Below are 15,896 nucleotides of genomic sequence, written 5' to 3'. Positions count from 1 at the left end.
TAGTACTTAACTTTTTTTGTAGCAAATAAAATTGTCTACAAAACATAATTAATACAAAATCGCTTTATCTCGCTTACTTTTTGAAATATTTTCAAAAATTTATCATGCTGTCACAGATGCGCGCGAGACTCTCGAGCTATAGAGAATATAGAAGAAAAAGAGAATATATTTAAGAAAAAGGGTTTCATCGCGTTATACTGTTTACATTTGGACGAAGCTAACAATAGGTTGTCTATCTCTCTTGCACGCATGGAAGTTAAGAGTCTGCGCATGCGTGCCATGGCGACCTACGTCACAATGAGTAAGAGCAGGATAGCTTCATTTTCTGTTTCTTTCTACAAAGGCGTAGGACTAAGGGAGTAATTACCTGTCTTTAAATTGGGATATTTCCTACAGGTAAATATTTATAAATATAAATTCAACACCAAAATTTAAAAAATAAATTAAAAATTCATATGAAAAAGAAAATTTTTTTAAATAACCCGTTTTAAGCGAAATTTTGAGCAAAAACCGTTTTCACCCCTTGATTTTTAATAGAAGGGATGAAAAAAAAAATTTTTTGTTTCCCTACGATTGTTCTTTGTAGTTTTTTAAAGATAATTAAAAAAAAAAAATTTTAAAAAGTCCAATTTTTATATTTTTTATTGAATTTTCATTTTTTGAGTACTTTGAACCGTCGTAGGGGTGAAAGGGTGCGTTTTAGGGGAAAAATGGTCTGATATAGATAGGCCTAAAATTTTATGCTCTACAACTTTTATTTGAAACTTTTTTTGATATTTTCAACATATAATCCAAAAATCGTATTTTGGGGTAGTTTTTAATTTTTTTCACCCCTTTCCCGGTGGTTGAGAACTTTTTTACTTTGCCCACAGTATTGTACGCATTTTTCTGATAATTTCCATATTTTTTCAGCCGTATAGCTCAAAAACCCGATTTCAGGGCTATTTTGACTGGACTATACTGCTACTAAGGATTGAGAGTCGAGTGTGTGTTATTAGAAGTTATTAGTCTTATTCGCTTTATTCGTCATATTCATTTCACTCATCTTATTGGTCTTATTCGTTTTATATGGTTTATTCATGTTATAAGTAATATTCGTCTTATTTTATATTATTCGTCTATTTGTAACATTAGTATTGTGCTTACTTGTAAAAATAAAGCTGTTTTTATTATTTACCTTCAATCATCACGAGTTCCTAAGGTATTTTACACATCAAGCTCGGTTCCTTATCATGAGAAAAGAAATATAAAAAACAGAGAAGGTCTGTTGAAATTCGATCTATATTTATTATCTTTATTATCGATGCGATAATATTTATGCCTATAGTTTTTTTTTACAACGAGTCATATCTTTTCTATTTAAAAATGTTTCTATTTTATTGAAAAATTAGTATTAAATTCTCTATTTCGCAATTATTATAATAAATAATTACGAAGTACATAGAATATATAATAATTGTAATATCTGAAATTTAAAAAAAAAAGGATTACCAGATACATCAGAGAAAAAGAATTACAGAATACTGTGGAATAAATGAGGAGCAGCTGACAAATTCTATTCAAAAGCAAGTAAATTACTGTCACATTTTTATATTTTGCTTCTTTATAAAATATATTTGATACCTAAAAATAAAATATGTCTATTAAATTTGATTTTTATATGAAAAATATCCAAAGAGATGTACTGACCCATGGATATATAAAAATTAAATTATAAATTATAATATTTGCGCATTTAAGAAACTTATAGTACTTTTTCAATAAAATAAAAACATTTTTAAGATGTTGAACGCCCAGCGTGAATTGGTGGAACTTACCACGGAGCTGAAATTTGAGACTTGTTGTGTACATAGTTCGATAAGCAGAGAGAGCGATACGATTCAATGCATTTTTTAGATTTTTCGTTTTTAAGATCTTTATTTAGACGAGAGTATTTAAAAAGATAAGTTTGTGGTCCAAAGAATAAGGACGAGATATGTTATAAATAATAAGGGTCTCGAAGTCTGGTAGGCTACAGAGTTGAAAAAACATTTCTAGAGAATATTTTTATTAGATCTTTCATTGCATTTTACCAGAACCTTCGTTCAGTCCATCAGTATTTTCCATGTGTTTTTCGTAATGTCTTTATTTCATCTATCCTCAAATGTTTGTTAAATAGCCCAAGAATGTAGATGAAAAAGGGGAAATTGAAAAGCATACTAACACAAAAAATTTTATACCTTAGATTCCAAAAAAGGATTACTTATATTTACTTAATTTCTGACGAATTATATTTCCTTTGATAAACATCCTACCATTTTTGTTTCTATCTATTGCTATCGTATCCAGCATTCCATTTTTATTGCTTGAATTGTGAAAAGTGCACTTTCTATCAGCTATTCCAAACAGAGATCATGCGGTTGACCTTTAATATATATAGTAATAATATTATCCTAAATAAATCCTACAATTATCTTACTCTTAAAACTGTCCATGCGTCTTATTCTCTCCATACTTAGATTTAAGGTTTCACTTCTAACACGTGTTATCTGCGCACATGATTTTTTTTTAAATTCAGGTAGATGAATTTTTTCCTTTACACTTTTTAAATTTTCTGTGAATTTGAGATGTCTTTGTTATGGGTTTACACACAAAAGGGTTTTTGTTGTTGTTGCAACTAATACCTTAAGACACTGTCAAAAAAAGGGAACAATTGTTGTCGCATTTTTTTCGTTTCATCGAGTTTTGAAATACAACGAATTCAAAATCTATTATTCATTTACGTTGTTTTATTTTTTATATATTTATTGAATTTGCAAAAAAAATTTTTTTTGTTTCATTTGTTTTTTAATTTTTTTAATTATAATTTTTTTTCTATATTTCAGAAATAATATACATAAATGTATTTTTACTTGAAACAAGATAAAAAAATATGGTTTATTTTTTGGTATTACATGTCCAGTTTCTTCTATTTAAAGATGTGTTTCTATTTTATAGAAAAGTTAGGGTAAATCTCCTAAATACGCAAACATTATAATTAAAGAACATGTCTTTAGATATTTATAAGAATATAAGAAAAATATTCTACAGTGTTGTTTAATTCTTTTTCTTTGATTTATCTTGTAATCATTTTTTTTTGTAAAATATTGCTGACAATACAATTATTATATTCTTTATATTTCCTAATTATTAATTATAATATTAGTGAAATAAAGAATTATTTATTAATTTTTCAATAAAATAGAAATATTTTTAAATAGAAAAAGATGACACGTTTCGTAAAAAAAAAAAAAACAGACCACGCACCTTCTTTCTTTATTTCGACCGTCGGTTCGTTTGTACTTTATGTTGTTGTTGCATACTTACGTACTTATTTCTGTTTATTCTTCTACCCTTCTATCGCTCCTACCTACAAACAGATATAGAATCCAATTAATATGTGTCCACGCTTTGTAGTATGCAGTCACACACAATCGAACACATATACAACCAGGAGCGATAACTACAAAGCAGAGCATATAAAGGAGACCGAGAATAGAAAAAATACTGAACAGCTTTATAATGTTTCATTCTCTCGCAGGCTCAATCCCTTATGTATTTCTCTTTTTCTCTTCCTACTAAATATGCTGATCATTTTAGAGCCGCCTACCGCTCCGTTGCCTGACGGACCGTGTTTCAATGTTTCAAATCACTCCCTATTCAGAAAAAGTTTTCACTTCAATAATCAAAATTATATAACATGTTGAATATCATGCGAATTCTAAGGGAAATCTTCGTCAGGCAACGCGTGTTACTTTGTATTGAAGAAACAGCTGAACATCAGTCACTACTGACTAACACTGAACTTTTTCTGACATTCAACAATTTTTTCAATATTATTGAGTTATAGAGGATATTAAAAATACTCTTTCTTATAACGCAATTTCTCTTTTTTTTATATGATAAGGAGGAAGCACGTCTTTACTCAATCAGGAGTAGAAAAAGAATAAACGAATAACGAATAAACCAAAAGAATAATATTTCGTCGCCAAGCACTTCGGATGCAGCTGCTCCTTGGTAGGGATAAAGAAAACAAAGATTAAGAAGGACCGCCCATCGATAGAGCAAAACACTTTGTGTCCCACACTGGATATCGGATATTATTTATATACATAAAAGTATCGATTGTGTTTTGCAGATATGGTAAATAAATGCAGAATTAAGAATACTGCGTAGAATTAAACTAATACAAATTAACACGCGTGGCATGACGGGAGATTTTCTGAACAATATAACGTGTTAATTATACTTTTCAAGTATGTATGTATAAAAATTATAAATTTAGATTAATATTTTTGCTAAAAACTTTGTCGCGAATACGTTTTTGCAAGCATCGGTGGTTCAGTGGTAGAATGCTCGCCTGCCACGCGGGCGGCCCGGGTTCGATTCCAGGGATATCCCCCGCATCGATAACTTCCTACTAAAAATAAACAGGGAATACTTTGCGCAACTAAAATCCATAGACAACAAATACCTAAGAGAATTCAGCCAAAATGGACTCAAAAACTTCCAAGACGAAGCAACCTCAGGCTACATCCCGCCACATGCGTTCATGTTCTTTGACAAATTAGGTTACCTACAGAATGAATCAAACATATCGATCCTTTACCACACTTCCAGAAATCCATCCAATAAATCCATTCCCCGGAACCTAGCCGATACCCCTAGCCGATATTTAAAATACTCCACAACGATTCCAAACAGAGATATCAATGACTTCCACAGACTCAAGTCAAATAGATACTGGTGGCTAGCAGAAGACGCCAGATTCATCGACGATATCAGGAGAAGAAAACTCAGCCTGAATCGCCCATAAAGACTGTCATACTAAGTCAATTGATATAGTAAATATTATAGTATAAGCGAAACCAAAGACATTTGATCTCGTTACAAACTCGTCAAAGTATAACAGTAGGCAAGCGTATATATAATAAGCGCCCACACTGTGATCGTTAGATTTAAGCATATACACCCCCTTGTAAATATACCCCATTCCCCACTAGTATTAAGACTAGTTTATAATTTTAAACAGAGTATACGAGTTTTTTCGTTAATTTTTCTCGTAATGCATCCACCGTCACACAAAGTAACCCCCGGCGAATGTGCCTTTTACTATTAGTTTTAGCATAGTACAAATCTCTTAGAAATAAGCCACCGTGCAATAGCGAGTTCGCCCTACCCAATGGGTCAAACTATTGTCTAGTCTAATAGGACAGTAAATGTATGGTTTTTGTTAGTAGTTTTATTTGTACCAATTTATATATTTTATATGTTACTGTACACTCTTAAACAAATAAAAACTTTAAAAAAAAAAAAAAAAAAAAGGTTCGATTCCAGGGAGGGATTCCGGTAGGGGCGCTGTACGCGTAAACATCGTTCCGTATCGCTGCGACTTTTTACATTAATATTAATCATTAAAGTTAACAGAAAATGTCAAAAACATCTCAAAAGGGATTAGAAACTCTTGGTGAATGATAATATTTGTGAGAAAGTGAACACAATACCGAAAAAGGAAAAGAAAAGTGCCTCAAAACAACACCGCAGCCAAGATGGCTGACGGCAGTGCCACAATGCACGGTAAGAGAAAGGGCTCGGATACAACAGCCATGAACCCTGTGTATAAAATACAGAGAAGCCAAAGTCAGAAGCCAAGAACCATCACTACCGAAATGTTAGACAGTGAATACAAAAAAATTATGAAAAACGCATTAAAGGAAAAAAACATATATCGACCTAACCTCAATGTGCAAAGGATAAAACATCGAAAATCTCAAGACAACATTAAAAATAATCAACTAATACCAGCAAATAAAAATGGCTGGATATACCCCAAGAACACAGTAAAACCACAAGGATCAACAGAACAGCATCAAGTGACATCTATCAGCAACAGGTTTAAAAAATTAGCTGAAAAAACCGATAATATCGATGATCTCTACAATACCGAAGACGATGACGACGGTAAGATGGAAATCACAACAGATGGCGACACCGCAACCACAACAAACCCAAGAACTAACAACTTCAAAACAAAAGGAACACAGACCACCTCCAATAATCATAAGCGGAGTTACAATTAAGGAAACAGTAAAATTGCTGTGTGACGAAGCAATTAATAAAACAGACTTTAGGCTTAAACAAGTAAGTCCAAATAATAATATTACCATATCATGTATTAATCTAGACACTTATGCAAAAGTAAACAAGATATTCACAGATAACCAAAAACAATACTATACATACACACCCAAGAATTTAAGACCGAAAACAATCATTTTAAAAGGAGTGAATGGAGGATACACGGCTGATGAAATTAAAAATGAATTATATGAGCTAAAAATCCAGAACGTAGAAATCATAAAGGTTCAGCCGATAATATTTAAAACTAGAAGAGGACAAGACGTTACCCACCACCTAGTGCAGATTACAAACGAAAGTGTAACAGCCAAAATAATGAAAGTTAAAGGACTGCTCTCCCAGAGTGTCAAATGGGAACACCTAAGGAAAAAAATAATACTACAATGTCGTAATTGCCAAAAACTTGGTCACTCACGAGCCAATTGCCATTTGCAGCAAAAATGCGTCAAATGCAGTGGAACGCATGAACCAAATATGTGCATAATTAACGCTCAAGACCCAAGGGAAGCTCTTAAATGTGCAAACTGTGGGCAAAATGGTCATCCAGCTAGCTACAAGGGCTGTGAATATTATAAAAACGCCTTGAAAATAATAAAAGAAAACCCTGAAGACAGCAGCTATAAACGTAAACTCAATTATTAAACACCAAAGAAGATATGATCTCACAAAACTAATAGCAGAAAATAACCTCGACATCACCTTAGTCACAGAGACCAAGCTCAACCCCAAACATAAAATCAACATTGATGGATACAAAGTCATCCGCACTGACAGACCTGGCCCTAACCGAGGAGGTGGTACAGCCATAGTAATAAAAGACAATATCGAATTTACAATAATCTCATACCCAAAGTCTAACAGCAACAAAATAATTGAGTACACCTTAATAAAAGTAAAACTAAGTAATGCGAAACACCTAATCATCGGCAGCCTCTATGCAACTACAAAAGTAGAATCAAAGCATATATTCATAGATGAAATAAATGCTCTCTTCTCTAATTTAAACTTAAATAACAGCAACACATTCTATATGATCGCCGGAGATTTCAATGCAAGACACAAAGACCTAGGTGATAGGACCACTAAAACAAGAGGTAGATGGCTGGTCAACTGGGAGAGGGACAATTCAGTCAACTATAGAACGAAAATACACGCTCCACACGAGCCAACCTTCACTCCGAAAAACTCGTATCCAGATATCTGCATTGCAGATGCCAGGTTAAAATTAGTAAACTTAAAAAATAATAAGCTTAACACAATAGAATATGATAGTGATCATAAAGCTATCATCATAGAAATAGACCTACAAGACATCTCTCTAAAAATGAGATCGGAGGGCAACCCTGACATTTTACACTTCAAAAAAACAAATTGGAAAAAATTCACTAAACACCTCGATGAAAACTACGACCTTATTGTTCCCAGTGATAAAAATTTATCAACAGAGGAGATAAGCAACTACATACAAATTATGAACGAGCATATCACAAACGCGATAGCATCAAAAGTGCCAAAAAAGCCCAGAAACAATAATTTTAACAGATACTACATAAACAATAAAATTGAAAGACTACACAAACAAAAATCACACCTATTAACACAGCTTCACAAGATCCAGAAAACAGACGCAGGTAACAAACAACTAATCAACAAAATCAAGCATATACTAGAGCTCACCAGAAACAAAATTCAGATCGAAATAAAAACGAACATGGAAAGTCACTGGGAAAAAATCACCAAAAAAATTGATCATCGTGACCCTAACAAATTTTTTCCAATTATTAATAAATTATTCAGACCACACGACAAAATCGAGATGCCAAATCTCACCATCAAGTAAGAAGAAGACCATCTCCTAGTCCGGTATGGAATACCCAAAGAAACACTCAGCAAAGTTGGCAATGAATATGTGATAACAGAAGACCAGGACAAAATTAGCATAATTATAGCATGTTATGAAACAATTAATTCACCGCGATACCTAAACCAAGGCACTGATCTCAAGAACACAGTTGACCAAACAGTCACTGACTTTTTGAATAAACTAGAAACAAATAGAAATAACAACGTCACAATCACTGTATTCTCCGACGACAACAGAGCATATACACCAAATGATCTAGTAAATAATTTATTCTGTACTCCAGAAAAAGTAAATAAAACTTCGACAGGCATCGACGAAATTTCATCAATCGTATTGAAGCACCTTCCGCGGACGATGATCAGAGACTACTCTACTCTCTTCAACAACGCACTAAATCTACAATATTTCCCTAAAGCATGGAAAACATCTAAAATTATTCCAATCCTCAAAAAAGGCAAACCAGAAAACCTACCGTCAAGCTATAGACCAATCAGCCTGACCCCTAACATCAGTAAAGTCTATGAGGTCATCATAAATGACTCAATAGCAGCACACTGCAACGAACATAAAACAATTTTTGACAACCAATTCTGGTTCCAACACCAACACTCTACAGTGTACGCAATAAACAAGCTGCTATCAGACGTCACGGCGCACCTAGATGATGACCTAGTCGGGGCTACACTGATTGACCTGGAAAAGGCGTTCGACACGGTATGGTTATATGGCTTACTATATACAGGGTTAGGCAATAACTATTAGCACCACAGATATCTTCAAAACTATAAGGTTCACAGAAATATTTGCTGAAATAATATTGCACAGTACGAAAAGGGCCATTCGATAGCGATAATAGTTTTTTTGCAGGTGGAGGTACTTTGGACATTTAAAGGTCAGCTCCATTTTTTCAAATGGATCGGTATGTTTTCGTTTCTGTATCATAATAGAGGAGCTTAAAACGAGTTCAAAGACCTATCACATAAGGTCATTGAAGGTCATAGAAAGTACATAAAAGCGATAATACTTACAGTTTTGGCAGTAAATAAAATTATACGTTTAGTAGGTGTTCGAAATGATAATACTTACGGTTTACTTCACTAGAAATAAACATTGTTTCAAGGACACTTTAATATGTTTGCAGGGTAAGATAAACATGATAAGATTAGTATCGATAAGCCGGTCAATCGGGCACAATGTATCCGTTTGAAGAGCAAGTCGATATGCTTCTTATTTATGGCGAATGCCAACAAAATTCTGTAAGAGCGAAAAACTTGTATGCTGAACGATATCCACATCGGTCCCAGCCTTCGCGTCAAACATTTAAAAATGTTTGTGATAAACTTAGGCAAACCGGTAGTTTCAGTGTTCGTAAAAGTGAACGCCAGAAACGAGTAACAAATGAAGAAATGGAAATCGGTGTGCTCCGAAGTGTGGCTAAAAATTCTCACATTAGTTTGCGACAAATTGAAAATGAATCTGGCATTAGTAGGAGGAGCGTATTTCGCATTTTGCACCGTCACAAATTTCATCCGTACCATGTTAGTCTTCATCAAGAATTGCACGGAAACGACTTCATGAATTGCGTTGAGTTTTGTCGATGGATTAAAGTTCAGATCCAAAACAATGAGTTATTTTTGAATACCGTTTTATTTACTGATGAGGCAACATTCACAAATCACGGGAATGTTAATTTGCATAACATGCATTTATGGGCAACAGAAAATCCACATTTGCTGCGGCAGGTTGAACACCAGAGACAATGGTCTGTGAATGTATGGTGCAGTATCATAGGTGCTAAAATTATTGGTTCTTATTTTAGCAATGGAAATTTGAATGGCAACATCTACGCTAATTTTATCAAGGATACATTGGGTCTTCTGCTAGAGGAGTTACCTTTACTTACACGACAAACCATGTTGTATCAACATGATGGATGTCCAGCACATTATTCATTGATTGCACGAAGAAAACTCGATGAAAAATTTCTAAATCGTTGGATTGGACGCGGCGGTCCAATATCGTAGCCAGCTCGTTTCCCAGACTTAACACCTTTAGATTTCTTTCTATGGGGAACATTGAAAGATAAAGTGTACAAAGAAGTACCAACTACACACTACGACATGCAACAAAAAATTATTGCAGCCTGTACATCAATAAGTTCTGACACTGTAAGACTTGCAAGTCAATCAATCGTAAAAAGAATCCAATGTTGCATTGATACTGATGGTCATCATTTCGAACACCTACTAAACGTATAATTTTATTTACTGCCAAAACTGTAAGTATTATCGCTTTTATGTACTTTCTATGACCTTCAATGACCTTATGTGATAGGTCGTTGAACTCGTTTTAAGCTCCTCTGTCACGATACAGAAACAAAAACATACCGATCCATTTGAAAAAATGGAGGTGACCTTCAAATGTCCAAAGTTCCTCCACCTGCAAAAAAACTTTTATCGCTATCGGATGGCCCTTTTCGTACTGTGCAATTTTATTTCAGCAAATATTTCTGTGAACCTTATAGTTTCGAAGATATCTGTGGTGCTAATAGTTATTGCTCAACCCTGTATATCCATGCATTTATGCACGCAAAGATATTAAGATTCATATCGTTCGCACGTTTAGGTATATATCGTGTATCTATCTATTTATATAGATATCAAAGTATAATAATTATATTTCAGAATAGATGGGGTTTCTTATTGAGTATAATATCAATGAGTAAATGTATGATGAGTGTAGGCCTACCGTTGGCAACCAATTGTTTATTTATTTATTATATTTCTATTAAACATAATATACATTTACACAGGTACTTTATACATATATAAATGTTGGTCTATGGTAAACTGCTTTAAACAAATGATAGGAGAACAGGTCATTCTATTGAAAAGGAAAACTGCATATATTTACAATTTCCATACTAGTGGATCGATTCAATCTTTACTTATGTATATACATATATATACCTCTTATATACCGTCTCGTCTCGTTTCGTTCGGTTCAGACAACTCCCCAACAACCATTCAGAAAATGTTCAATGAAAATTAACAAGTTTTTATACTTTCATTTTTTCCTTTTTTATTCTTTTTTTTATTTTTTATTTTTTTTTAATTAAAAAGAACGATATATATTGTTTTTATTTATTTTCGGGATTTAGATATTTTTATATTACTTTTGGTTTTTTTTTTAATGCTTATTATTTTTATTTTATTTTATTTTTTTTTTTGAATTCGGTCGGTTATTTTCTTTTTTTTTCTTTTTTGAATTATAAATTACGACATATATTGTTTTTATTTATTTTCGGGATCTAGATACTTTTATATTACTTTTGGTTTTTTTTTAAATGTTTATTATTTTTATTTATTTATTTAATAATAAATAAATAAAAGTTTTTAGTTGCTTTATCCTTTACTCCGTTTGGAATTAAAGTTTATTTGAATATACTAGAGCGGAGCTCCTAATTAATACAGTGTTGAACCTAAATGAGAAAACTCAGAAGAAAACATGAACCGTCAGCAGCGTAGAATGCAGCAGTACAATAAGAAGAAAGCAAAAGAGGGTGGCGATTGGCATGACCAGGTCGAGGCCGAACAGCGGCCGCAGAGACCCGATTTCAGGATTAATCGCGGTAGGCCCACACCCCGTAGTGCAGGATGGCGAGGAAGACCTATGCCTAAGGCCACACTACCGGTCATTCAAGATCCTGCGGAAGTAAGGGCTGCGAGACTAGTTCCTAACATAAGGAAGGCCCAGACTGAGAAGCTCGTAGATGCCACTTTACGCGAACTGGGCGTATAATAGTACGCTCCCTGAGAGGCACATTAACTCTCATAATATGGATTTTTCAACGTTTCCTTTATTATGTGAGCGCGTATACGCCGACCTAGAGATTAAGAACCCTCGTCTCCGGAGGGAGGCTCCCTACTGCGCATTTCAGCACGTCTATGTGAGTGCACTGAAAGCCATTCTAATTGACTACGTACGGTCGGTCAATGCCGAGGATAGGTTTGCGGATGAAGAGTCCCCGCTTAACCTTTTTCTTGACGACTTCGTCGCACCAGGACCTATAGCCGAATATATGCGCAGCGTGGCAAATTCCGTCACGTCACACGGTGATCTTGTTAAAGTCAATATACTTAACGCTGGTATACCCCAGCCACTAATACCTGAGGCTGGAGAACAGCAGGCTTTGCCATCAGGCTCATTTGGAAGGGTCACCGCTGAGAACCATAATGCGTATGAATGTTACGTTTCACCAATCATCACCTCTGCCCCTGTTACGGCAACGGTTAGGCAGAATGAGGCACGTAACTATGAGGAATGGAACCCCTTTCCTCAGGATTGTTTTCCCAATGGGACAACTCCAAATGAGAGTCTCTTGGGATATAAGGCGCGAGTGGAGAGGCTTAACCCCGAAAGATTGCAGGCTATTTCCGATGTCGTCTTCCCCAGTGAAGACACTATGGCGGGACGGCTTCGATGGAGTCCTGAGTTAGTTGCGCGGGTTTCTGCGAAATATATATATATATATATATATATATATATATATTTATATATATTTTTTTTATTACTTAGAAATTTTATTATTATTACTTAAAAGTAAATTTACTTGCCAGTGCGTTCCCCGGTGGACGGCTGTGATCGCCGACCTCAGGGCGGCCGCGACGGCATTCAGAAGGTGACTTACCTGGGCCAGGAAAAAGCAGGATGCTCAGGAGATCGCACGGTGTCTGGAGGGCCAGGTGGAGCGCTATATTACATGGGCAAGCTAAGACCTTTTGTCAGACATTGGAGGAAGGGACCTCCAGTGCGTCCTGGCGGGGTTGTTCCCAAACTAGCCGGAGAACTCTTCATGGCCTCGTTCGCGAGATCGAAGGTGCCCTCGACAGGAAAGAAGCAACTTTATGTGTGTTTCTTGACGTCGAAAAGCGTTCAATAACACCTCTTTCGACGCTATATGCGGAGAAGCGAGGGACTTCCACATCGACGACACTATCGTCAGTGGTTGGACTTCATGCTCCGCTCACGTATCATCACTGCTAGCCTTAGAAGGACGGACATCAGGGCGCACGTCGGCAGAGGGTGCCCTCAGGGTAGAGTTACCTCCCCACTGATGTGGCTCATGGTTGTAGACGGGCTCCTCAGCAGGCTCGGGGAGCTAGCGGTTAAAACGGTTGGGTTTGCCGATGACATCTGCATAGCGGTCACCGGCAATCACCCGGCCACGATGTCGAGCAAGATGCAAAGAGCGCTCGACATCGTTCAGGATTGGTGCACGTCGAAGTCTTTAAGGGTAAACGCGAATAAGACTGAGATGGTGCTTTTTACGAGGAAGAGGCTTTTCAATATAAGGCCCCCATCAATATTTGGAACTGAGCTGACGTTCTCCCGGGAAGTTCGCTACCTGGGGGTGACGCTCGATAGCAAGTTTAGTTGGAAATGCTACATCAACAACTAGGCCAGGAAGGCTACTAATACCTTCTAGGCCGGCAAAAAGATGTTTGGAAAGACGTGGGGGTTAAAACCACGGATGGTTAGGTGGATTTACACCGCCGTACTGGTCCCTCAATTGATGTATGCCTTTCTTAGTTTGGTGGCCCGACGTCGAGCTGGCTCAAAACAGGAGATCGTTAGACAGTGTCTAAAAGTTAACAGGGCTGGGAATTTCGGGCGCGATGCGTACTACCCCGACCCTGGCTCTAGGGGCCCTGCTCAACATCTTACCTCCGCACATTGCAGCGGAGGAGAGAGCCAGAAGCGCAGTCTTTAGGCTGCTAGTCAGTGGGAGCTGGAGGCGGGCCTCCTACGTTCACGCTTCGATCCTGTCAAGAACGGAAGACTTCGAGGAAGTTAACCGTCTTGGGGGTGACTAATGCCCAAAGGAGTATCATTTCCAGCACAACTATGAGGTCCTCTTCCCAGACAGACAGTCATGGGCAGCGGATCTAAATCATTTTTTAGCACCCGCAGGGCCAGTCTGGTATACATATGGGGCTAAAGCGGGTTCCAACGCGGGAGCAGGGGTCTGGTCTGGAGGGCCTAGGACCGAATTGTCCTACACCCTAACCGGTACCGCCTCTGTTCTTCAGACGGAGCTGTTTGCCATTCGGGTCACAATCTCGACAAGACTCCTATTTTTCCGTTCGGCGATACCGTTCTGCTCTGGGTTGTACGCCACGGAGAGACACCGCTGAATTTTATTCATCTTCAAGTACTGATTGAACTCTAAATTCACGAATTCTCTCCCGTTGTCTGATGGCAGGAGCTTTATTTTTCTATTCATCATGTTTTCCACCGAGGCCTTATATTCCCTAAATGCTTCAAAGGCATCGCTTTTGTTCTTCAGAAAACGTACCTCGCACCACCTGGAATATTCGTCGATGAACGTGATGTAATATCTGGCTCGACTGTTAGATTCCACTCGTATCGGTCCACATATGTCCGAGTGAATAACTTCCAACAGCTCGCGATCACCCTTCGGTTTTCCTGAAAAGACTGCTCTAGTCATTTTGCCTCGAAAGCATACCTCGCAATCCAACGAATCCCCGCAATTCCCTAGATTCAACCCCCGTATCGCTTTGTATCTTTCGGCCCTCTTAAGATCTTGTACATTGAAGTGACCTAAGCGACGGTGTCATATATCTAGTGTATTTGTTTGTCCTTTGCAGTCACTTCGTTCTCCTATTGCGTTTCATTCAGCCTATTCCTGTTCGCGTACGTAGTATAAATCGCCGATTCGATTCGCCTGCAACCTCACAGTACCATCACGGTCGATTACCGAAGCGACATCTTTATCGAACCTAACCTCAAAACCTTTGTCCGTTATCTTTGCGACCGATAATAGATTAGTGTGAAGATCCGGAACGTGAAACACGTCACCTAACCTCACTTTTCTTTCTCCGTCGCGATCTTCACATACGAAGTTGATTGTTCGCTTAGCGAGAATTTTTGCCGACGCGTCACTATCCAACTTTAGTGTGCCACGCTTCGTGTCACTCACATCGGTGAAGTTCTGTAGCTGTCCACACAAGTAGGATGTGGCGCCGCTATCGAGGTAACATGCTGCAGCGAGCAAAGCGTCCTTGGCGTGCAGCGCCTCTTGCGACGTGGCAACAGCGCACAGCGACACGCTTTCCGTGTTGTTGGCTGCGTGGGATCCCCCACTTTTCCGATTCGGACAATTTGCGTATTTGTGCCCCTTCTCCTTACATCGAAAACAACGAATGTTCGATTCCTTCTTGCTCTCTGTTTTACCGGCAGCGGGCTTACGCTTGTTTGAACACCGACCTTTGTATGCAGCCATGGCTTCCCGCCTTGAGGCAGCAGCGTCGTTCCTTCGAGCGTCACTTTCCTCGATGATTTTCACACGCAACGCTTCCGGTGATGGCAATTCGTCCCTCGACTCAATAGCGCACCGAAAATTCTCGAACGAAAACGGTAGACTATACAACAGCAGAGCTGCCTGCAAATCTGGATGGACTTCCACCTCCATCTCGCTGAGTTTGTCTACAGTGTCGAAATATCTTCGCACGTGCTCTCACACGTCGCCATTTTCGTCCATTCGTTGATACGCTAGATGCTTCAACAACGTGGCTTTCCTAGCCGGTCTTCTAGACTTGTATATTCCTTCCAGCTTCAACCACACTTCATGAGACGTTTTACAACCCTTTATCGTTTTTAATTCGGATGAAATCATTGCTGGGATCAGATCCGACCTCGCTTTCTCATCGTTCTTAATCCACGTTTCCACCGCGCGTTCGGATTCACGTTTCCAGGTACTAACTCTGGTTTGGGAATCTTACCGTTTACATAGTCCCAAGCTTTCGTTTTTGATCAGCAACGCTTGCATCTGTATCTTCTACGTGTCGAAATT

At 37.4% G+C, this 15,896-nt stretch overlaps 1 protein-coding gene across 1 annotated transcript; it reads right to left on the bottom strand.

The window, feature by feature from the left end:
- Positions 1-14,723: 14,723 nt before the first annotated feature.
- LOC149032290 (uncharacterized) lies at positions 14,724-15,515 on the bottom strand. The gene has a single exon (XM_089173388.1). The coding sequence runs from the start codon at positions 15,513-15,515 to the stop codon at positions 14,724-14,726; it is 792 nt and encodes a 263-aa protein (XP_089029514.1).
- Positions 15,516-15,896: the final 381 nt, after the last annotated feature.

This window comes from Polistes dominula, unplaced genomic scaffold (assembly GCF_049000335.1).
Source record: "Polistes dominula isolate Pdom_NZ unplaced genomic scaffold, Pdom_raw_medaka contig_280, whole genome shotgun sequence".
NCBI lineage: Eukaryota > Metazoa > Arthropoda > Insecta > Hymenoptera > Vespidae > Polistes > Polistes dominula.
Note: the sequence above shows the minus strand (reverse complement) of the source record. Positions and strands in the feature narration are given on the sequence as shown.